At 33.9% G+C, this 10,465-nt stretch overlaps 1 protein-coding gene across 1 annotated transcript; it reads left to right on the top strand.

Annotated features, from left to right (window-relative positions):
• The first annotated feature begins 3,034 nt into the window (after positions 1 to 3,034).
• LOC134255182 (uncharacterized) lies at positions 3,035 to 4,759 on the top strand. The gene has a single exon (XM_062737678.1). It carries the CDS (start codon positions 3,035 to 3,037, stop codon positions 4,757 to 4,759), a length of 1,725 nt encoding a protein of 574 aa, XP_062593662.1.
• Positions 4,760 to 10,465: the final 5,706 nt, after the last annotated feature.

Below are 10,465 nucleotides of genomic sequence, written 5' to 3'. Positions count from 1 at the left end.
TAATTGATACATGTATACCATTACAGATTAATTTTTCTAAGAATTCTTGCCTGTGCCCGATCATGACAAGGAACAATGGCCATATATAATCATTCGACAGAACGACGCTTACTCCTCCATATGATCCCACCCCTGATTTTTTTTTTTGTTAAAGTCTCCATTGATTCTGCTTGATGGCCGATCCAAATTTTACATAGGAAGCTATAGGGAAAATCTTTAAAAATCTTCTTCTCAAGAACACCTGGGTCAATTTAATGAATGTGCAGTGGACCGAATTTTCTATTCGCCCAGGTGTTGTCGTTAGAGCACGCAGTGTACGCTTATGGTTGGCCGTTCTACTCACAATTATTTATTTTTACTCCACTTAAATTATTTTTACTGCAGTATAGTAAAACACCGGCCATTGCTACTCACAATTAAATATTTTTACTCCAGTAAAATTATTTTACTTCAGTAAAATAATTTTTACTCCAGTAAAAATCATTCACTTCTTTACCGGAGTAAAAATACAATGTGGCCATTTAACGCACAATTAATTAATTTTACTCCTGTAAAAAAGTTTTTACTGCAGTAAAAATATGACACTGGCCATTTCTACTCACAATTAAATATTTTCACTTCATTGAAAATCAACCAATCACAGTCCATGTTAGATATTAAGTGACTCATAGTTCAACGGGGAAAATTGCCCAGGTTGTTTACACATGACATTTAGAAACTATAGTGGATAGAGTTTGCACATTTATAATATACGACATGACATACATAGGCGTCTGAACTGGGGGATGGGGTGGGGGTACGGGGGTGGGGCTTAGCCCCCGCCCCTTTTTTGAAAATGTATCATACATAATATAGGCATTAAATTGGGGTTTACCTTTTTTGTTGGTTTAGTCTCCCCCCTTTCAATTAGCCCCCCCCCCCCATCCCTTTCAATTTGCTTCCGACGCCTATGACAGAGAATATAACTGCAAAAGGACTACTGTACGGATTTGCCGATATACAGTATACTGTATAATCTTTTCAAAACATAATATATGAAGAGTATAGAAAACATGTAGTGATACTATAGTAAAGATCACTTAAACGTAAGATATGGAGATAACGAACAGTATTCAGTCTCAAAGTCCAAAAAACAACACAAAACAAGAGAAGAGCAAACACGGACCCCCGAAATATCAGAGGTGGGATCAGGTGCCATGGGGGAGTGAGCATCCCCTGCCGACCGGTCACACCCGCCTTGTGTTCCTTGTTATGATCAGGAAATAACGGAAAAAATCCGTAGTCAATTCAGTGTATAAATAATGGACTAACATTTGGTATGAAAAACGTCAGTCAGCATATGACCCAATGATAAATTGTATTTGCTGACAAGGTCATTGTATCGACCATAGAACTTACGAAATGATGACTTTAAACGAGCCTTTTTTCCGCTTGTCAAGTAATTTCTGGTCGTTGATAGTGCCCCCAACTTAAAATATTTGGTTGTGCCAACAGTAGTAGCACTATGTATATAGTTTAAGAAGTTTTTCTCGTGCAATTATAGACGAATCATAGCATGATAAAGTTTCTATGATAAACATATAGAGACAGTTCCGCATTTTTTTTTTTTTTGATATCATAACTTTGGTTTTCTAACTCAATGTCCGAAGTGCCAAGTAAATCTATTCATTTTAAATACTTTCAAAAATTGTTAGCTAGTACCAAAATAGAAATAACCGCCAATACTGTTTAAGCTTATTTGTAACAAACTTGGTTATTGGTTGATTTATACTTAAGTAAAAATATTTAATTGTGAGTAGCGATGACCAGTGTTATATTTCTACTGCAGAAAAAATAATTAATTTTTGCGTTAGATGGAAAATGTTTTATTTTTACTGCAGTAAAATTAATTAATTGTGAGTAACGTGTCCAAAAAGTATTCATACTTCAGTGAGAAATGAAATTATTTCTACTGGAGTAAAAGTATTAAATGCAATAGCAATGGCCAGTGTTTTATTTATACTGCAGTAAAAATAATTTCAGTGGAGTAAAAATAAATAATTGTGAGTAGAACGGCCAACCATATACGCTCGCTGCGCTTGCTATAATTATTCATTTCATTTTCTCAAAATATTATTCAGTTGTTAGTTGATAGCAATTAGTTGGTGTATCTCAGTACCGGGGGTATTTAAATCGACATCTATATTTATCTCCAACCAGGAAGTAAATTACAGTTCTCGTTTAGGTCTCACCTAGATTGTCGTCACAACATTCCAAAGCGAGTCTGTCAACGAAGTAATTTGTAGGTGATTCAGAGAAAAAAACTGTAAGTGAAATAATTTAATGCTTAAATTTATTAATTATGATTTGTTGATATACGGATGCGTCGGTTTAAAAGAAAACGGAACATACACCTGCATACCTTTACAGATTATTACAACCCCGCCCTTTGAAAAAGAAAGCTATAAAATAGAATCGATTTCACTGTCTGGCTGTCCGTCTAATGTCAAACAATATGCCACTATTTTTTTCTGTTTTTCTGCCCGTTTCACTTGTTTTGAATTCCGACATTTTCCTTTTATTGCTGGCAGAGGTGATTTATTGGTATGTGAGTGGACATGTGTAGGAATTCAATAGATATAGATCAAGTCTCTGTTTGTTTCTGCTTTGAATTCATTGGCAGGAAAGAGGTTAAATTTGTGTTCAATCCCTAACTTTCTAACATAAAAATATATACTTTCACACAAATACCATGCACTTAAACCTGAAATGTCATACTTTTTGGATGCATTTTTCTTTTGGAGGGGGGGGGGGGGGGCAACACCAGAGTATCTAGATTTTGAGTTAGTTTGCTTGATGAAAAAAAAATCTGATTATTTACATGCGATGAATGAAAATATGCAATTTCAAAAAGACAAATATGTAACTGTTGTCTAGAAAAAAATAATATTGTTAACATGAAATAATGCATAATATTGAAAATATGTTCTTCTATCAATGAGGGTATGTAGTGCCTATTTTCTTATAATTTTTGACAATTAATTATCTTTTATAGATGGCATTATCAAAAATGAACATTCCTCCCAGAGCCCAACATTTTTTAGAATGTGACATTGAAGAATGTGAAAGAAACTGTGAATTCTATTGTAACAATTGCCACTTAAGATTATGCAAACAATGCGAAGGTGAACATCTGAAAAATCTAAAAAATAAAACTCATGAGGTTGTCGGTTACCAGCAACGCAAAAGACAACTTCCTATGGAGAGATGTGAGATCCATCCCACTAAAAATATGGACATGCTCTGTGAAGAATGTCAAGTTCCAGTATGTTCCAAATGTGTCACACAAAGAGAACATCGGGGACATTTATTTACTGATCTGGAGATAATTTATTCGGAAAAATACGCAGTCTTTCAAGAAGAAATATCTAAAATCCATGAGTACTTCCTCCCTACATCAGAAAATTTAAAGAAAGAAATTAAAATAGATTCATCAAAAATCAAACACATTTTGGACGACCTCAGAACATCCATGAAGACTGAAGGTGAGTCCCTGAAAAGTATGGTGGATACAGTGGTATCTGAGAATATGAAGCAAATAGACCAGATAGAGCATTCACTGTTCGAAGCTCTAAACACCCAAGACGAAACCATGGATGATTACATTTCTTATCTTATAAACCTTGTCAAAGAGCTTCGCAGTAGCTTATCCTCTACAGAACCCCAAAAATTAATGTCGGAGAAGAAACCAAAGATCCAATCCATACCAGAGACAACAAAACCAGTCACACCCGTATTTACTGCTGGTCAATACAGCAAAGGCGATGTTGCCAAAATGCTAGGTAAAATATATATTCCCAAAACCAAAACAGAAAATAGAGAAAAAAGGCCCATTGAAAGTGTCTTCAATGTAAGAATGAAACTTACACATAGACAGATGAATAAAGACGAAGAGAAAATTGACAACATACAAACATTTTCACTATCTGCCTCTGTCACCAAAATCAGAGAGTTTAATGTACCAGGTGTTGATAATGTACGGCATATTTCACTGGATCATTCCGAAAAACTCTGGTTCAGTGACGAGTATGGTAATCTTGTCCAAACAGATCTGCAGGGGAATGAGATACAGAAGATAAAAACCAGTAGTGAGCACGATGGTTACCACACAGTGACATGGGAGGGGGATCTACTCTTTACAGACCAAAGCAATGAAGTCATCAATAGGATAACACAGGATAATAATATATGTGAATTCATTGACACTGGAGACTGGAAACCAATCAGTATACACTCCTCTCATATCAATGGGGACTTACTGGTAGGGATGAGGGCAGGTAGAGAGGGTAAAGTCACCAGGTTCAACAAGACAGGAAAAGAATTACAAAACATACAGTGGGATGATAAAGGACAGAAACTGTACGGGGCACTTCACTTCATCACAGAAAACGTCAATGGAGATATCTGTGCATCAAATCGCAGTAGGTCAGTAGTGGTAGTGAATAAATCAGGAAAACACAGGTTCTCCTACACAGGTCAGGAATCAACGTTTAGTCCAAGGGGAATCTGTACTGATGTCCTCGGACATATTTTGGTGGTTGATAGATATAATAAAAGTAATACAATCCACCTACTTGATGAGGACGGTCATTTCTTGACTCATATACTCGCACAACAACAATATTCTGTGTGTCCCCGTAGTGTGTGTGTGGATGATGAAAACAATCTTTACGTGGGACATCTAGGCAACACAGTGAGAGTGTACAAGTATCTGCAGTAATAATTATTTAGTCATAAGTTGTGTAAAGTATTCATGAAGGCATTTAATTATACAGTTATGGAATGGGTATGAGGGAAATAGCAAATTTATGGTTCGAAGGGAGAAGAAACTATTTCCCGAGGACCCATGCCATTAATTCCATAACCATTTTATTGTATCGAAACATTCATCGTTTAAATTTACATTTCTACTATTCGAGCTTTTGCTCAGGAAAATAGAGTTACATGACAGAACTAAGGCCGATCATGTTTTTCGGACTGAAAAAGGTTAAATATCTTCCAATATGTGTATTTAATATGTATATAAAGTGTTTATTTCTTGGAGTTAGTGGTGAAGATTGTTGGATTTTGATTCTCTAAGCTCACATTTTGCAACTGGATATTTGTACAAGCATGAATAGAAACAAGAGTCGCACTGAGCAGAACACACTCGTAGAAGGACGTACTTTCTCTGTACTTAGTATTACAAATAACATATTCACATCTGAATTGGTCAGCACTGTGCATTCACTCTCTAGTCTATACACTAGCCTCCTGAAAATAACGGATTCACTTAGGACAATCAGATCAGAATGAGATCAAGAAACTTATGGGAAGAAGGTGTGTTTGATAACAGAATCCAGGTGAAATCCCAGCAACAAGCAGATAGAAATGAGCTTCAGCAACTGAGACATGAGAACAGGTCCCTCAGAGAAGATGTAAACATGCTAAAATGCATCGTGATTAATTTGGAGAAAACATTAATTACTATCAAAACGAAATAATCGATCTCAAATCTAGATCTATAAACAATATTTTGATTCATAATCTCCCTGAAGAAGATAGCGAAGATCTTTTTGTCAAAATCTCAGAATCAAGACGCATATTAAAGTAGAAACATCTTTTGCAAATATTGACATAAACGGTCTTGAAATACAAGGAAAGTCAAGAACCATCACGAGGAGACTCAACAAATTTACGGATAAGGACTTAATTCTTACAGGCTCAGAGGGATATCATAAATCAACGTGCAGAACAAGCAGAGAAAACAGAATTTTTCCGGTCAACATAAGTCAACTTTCTTCATTGCACCACAAACTCCAATCGAAAACAGAAAGAAACTATTAGAATTGAAAAGTAAATACTGGAAAGCTAACGTCAAGAAACGTATTATCGGAGAGAAACTTGTATTTCCAAACGGAAGTATACATAGAGATAAGTTAAAAAAAAAAACCCCAAAAGCTGACCAAATCCTTGGAATGGATCAATCAGACAAGAGAAGCACTGAAGAAGATCAAAGTGACGGAGCTGGAAACTAATGAAAAACGAGCATCTTCCGGGGGACTGGGGGAACAACGGAATGCTACAACCAAGAAATGTACAAGAAAACATTATGTGATCAATCCCATACCGAAGCTGACCACATTTTTTTTTATATGATATGATTCATCCACCTCTTCCCTTATATTTAATTCATTATTATTTTATAGAGGGGTTCTTGTTAGGCAGTGATAATAATACTACACTGCATTATTCATACTCCTTTTGTTCACATAGTAGATACTAGTATTGTGTATTAAGCTCTTCCTAATATTATACACCTATTATTTACCTAATTTGTATCACTCAATTTTACTGTTGATTTTACGCAATCACGTGACGTCGAGATCCGACCTTTCGGATCACCACACTGTGGTTTTCTGAATCCATGCATATCACCACTCTCTGAAACTGATGACGTAGTACGCAGAAATATGACGTTATTTTTCTTGCGCGTTAAAAAGTCCTTTGTTTTGATGCTTTATTTGTTGGATAAATATTATACCATTGATCTCTAAAGCTAAAGGATTAATTTAATATATTTAGCCAATTATAAGGGGGTATATAATAAATTTATCATTATAACAGTAAGTTGATCCGAAGAGCCGCATCACGTCTCGTTGACAGACGCGGATCATCAGATTTGTTGGATAAATATTATACCATTGATCTCTAAAGCTAAAGGATTAATTTAATATATTCAATGTATTTATATGATAGCAACACCATGTTATGCAAACTTAAGTACGGCTCCGTGTAAAAATCATGCAGAGGGTGATTTTTGGGGGGTTTCAGAATTTTTTCAAACTTTGCATGTTGGTAGAGTATGCTAAGATACTCCAAAAAATTATAATTTTTTTTAAATTCTGCCATTGGTATCCATGGCAACCGATAAACTATTTTGGGCGGCAAAAAATGACTGACATTTCCTCTAAAAACAGGGAAAAATGCCAATAATGAAGATTAAATGAAAAGAAAAATAAACAATAAAACACATTTATGTTTTTTTCTTATTAAAATACAGCATAAGTAGTTACCATCCATATCTAGTCAAAATATTTTTATGACCAGTAATGTGTTCTAATTTTAAGCTAAAAAGGGGAGATAATCCATATTGGCAAAAAATGTAAAATATCCATTTTTGAGGATTTTTATCAAAAATTTCTAAAAACCCTACAGCCAAACTAAAAAGCCATGCTAGTTTCATAGAGACTATAGTCGAAAGCCAATAAAATTATTAAAACATTTTTGTGCAAATGATTATTAATTTCCCAAAACAACTGATGAATTTTGTACAAAAATGGTAATTTCACTTTTTTTGTCACAGTCAAATATATGCCATATATGTTTGCATTTAAAAAATAAATAGCATTTCAAAACCATTTTTTTATATTTCCATTTTCAAATACAAATAAATTATTTACTTTTCATAATTAATCCAAATATTACCACATCCAGTAATAGTTTAAAACTTTAAGCTGAAAAGGGGAGATAATCCATGTCGAGAAAAACTGAAATTTTCAATTTTAAAAGGATTTACACTTAAATTCCGCTATATGATAAAAAAATTTAAAGAAAAAATACACTTCAGTCAAACAGAAAGGCACCATACCTTATGGCAAATAAAATATTAAAAACATTTTTGAGCAAATGATTATTAATTTCCAAAAGCCATTGAAGAGTTTCATACAAAAAATGGGAAATTCACTTTTTCGTCACGGTCGAATAAATGTCTTGTATATATTTATGCATGTTAAAACAAAAATAGCATTTCAAAACAATTTCTTTATAGTTCCAAATCCAAATACAACACAATTATTTATTTTCATTAATCAAATTATATCTATGTACAGTATTATTTCTAATATCAAGCTGAAAAGGGAAGATAATTCATGTTGACAAAAAACAACAAAATATCATTTTTGAGGATTTCAGTTATCAAGAAAATAATATATATCTATGATTTAAAAAACAGCCAAACAAAAAGGCTGAGTAGGTTTCACAGATACCATACCCTATGGAAATTTAAAAACAAAAAATTATTTGCACAAAAATCATTGTGATTAATAATTTCACCCAAAAAAGAAGTAGCATCATCTTTTGTCAGAGTCCAACATATACACCATGTACACACGCCAGTACATGTTTACATGTAAGAATATCAGTTTACATTTCAAAATAAATTCATTTACATTTCCAAATTCAAATATAACATAAATTATTTTTTTCATTAATGAACAGTAAAATGTTGTAAAAAACATTTGAAAATATTAAGCATATTAATATTGATTACTAGATACATTTATCATATAATCATTGTATATGTAAACACAATTTTAAAAGATTTACATCTTTGTAAGGTGCAGTCATGCCACTCAGAATGTCACTAATCTCCCCTGCTTCTTTTCTGTGGTAAGTGACTGTCCTTTGTTTATTAGCCTCTTCTAAAAGCACTTAAGATCCTTGGGAAGAGAATTGCTGCCTGATTAACATTATCCAAAGTACTGTCATGGAATTTATTGAACTCTGATCTTTGCCTTTTGACAGCTTTAAATATTTTATTTTCCATTATTCCTAAAATAATAATTACAATGTACATGTATTTATCATTCATCAATTTAGAACTCTTTAGTTTATGCTACATTATTATTAAGGTACTAAATGGTTATTTTTATTTTATAAATTACTTTACATGGAATATAAAGTTTATACAATGCAGTAATTTCATTAAAAATCTAAAATGGTTGCATGACATATATTCTCCCACCTTTGGTGTCTTATTAGTTGGTGGTGTTCCAGATGTTTTCTTGCTGTCTGTAATAAATAGTGTAACCTTTTCCTTCAAAACCATGATGCAGCCCATCGTGTACATTCTGTGAAAATAAATTGGGGTATAAAACAAAGTTATAACAAAGTCACCGGGACCTATGAAATTACTTCGCTACATCCGTTCCTCGTTATATCCATTTAATGCAATTTGTTAAATTCATATAGCTGAGAATCTAAAATAACTTCGCTATATCCGTGAATTCGCTATATCCGATTTATAGTAAACGAGTTTTGCTGTATGTGAAATATCTTTTCTACTAGTGTATTTTTCATCATTTGCAATATATCTCTTAACTTTAGTACAATTTAAACAGCGTTATAAACTTGAATCTACTCTACTTGAGGCTTCTTCAAATGACTTCCATATCAGTACAATATTAATCATGGCTTTGTTGTTCTAGGGAAGATTCTCCCCTATATACAGAGTGTATTGCAATGTGAAACTTTGATCCCCATTGTGGCCCCATCCTACCCAAAGGGGGTTTAACTTAACCAATTTATTTATACACTACATCACCAGAGAATGCTTCCATATCATCACTTTGTTTTCTATCTATTTTTTAAGATCCATGTGCGCCTTGGTTTTGAATCCCAATGACAAAAGCGCTTTAATTTTCATTCAAAAGTCATGACCAAGGTCAAGTTTTTGAAAAGTTTGTCATGTCCAGTCAGGTGTCAAATCTGTAATCTGTTACAAATCTGTTTGCCTGTGACAAAATCTGTGCATCTCAGGCGGCTGAGCAACAGCTATTTCAAATACTGCCTTAACCATACAATCATACTTATTCATGCCTCATCGCACACAGGGGAGTGCACAGTTACTTAAACAGGTCTAGACCACAAGATTATCTGACAAGACGTCAGCTTAAATTTGCATGTAAACTGGCTATCAGTTTTCTTTACAAACCAATGCACGTAACTGCGAGCTCTAATAACAACACCTGGGCAAAGAGAAAATTCGGACTACTACACATTCATTCCATAGAATTTTTTATCGCAGTAATTTAGAACCACAATGCATCGCTTTGTACACAAACTCTAAAACATCGTTCTCGCGAGAATAACAACAAAAGTTAAATGAATAATAAACTTGTCTTGATTTAATGAATTTATCTGTTTATTGCACAAAATAATCGTACACTGATTGAAATCAGCCTTGTTCAGGCTTCGGTTTGGTAAAGCAACATGCAAACGACGTCATATGACGTAAGAGTCTAATACGCACTTAATGTCACATGCGGATTTACATGTCCAATCTAAATGAAAATGGATAAGTATCTGCGACCTCCTTAACGGTTGCACTGTCAACATATTAAAGCTTCATAGCTCTTTCAAGCTACAAAATCAATTATCTGAATCAAGAAATTGTTCTGAACCTGATTTTACCTGGTCAAATGTAACTGTCCAATGTACATTATTTTCCCTCTCCAAGTCGAGTAAGCTGACAAAATCGGACTGCCACCACTCTCTGAGAGTTTACTCTTGAACTCTGGTGGATTACTGTAGAAGTTAAACTTCCGAGATAGATCATAATGGTGTCAGTAGGCGAGTATGGTTACAATTTCGGGAGAACGTCAAC

This window comes from Saccostrea cucullata, unplaced genomic scaffold (assembly GCF_032062105.1).
Source record: "Saccostrea cucullata isolate Sc308-1 unplaced genomic scaffold, CSIRO_AGI_Scuc_v1 ctg1741, whole genome shotgun sequence".
NCBI lineage: Eukaryota > Metazoa > Mollusca > Bivalvia > Ostreida > Ostreidae > Saccostrea > Saccostrea cuccullata.
The sequence above is the reverse complement of the archived record's forward strand: the minus strand, read 5'-3'. Positions and strand labels throughout refer to the sequence as shown.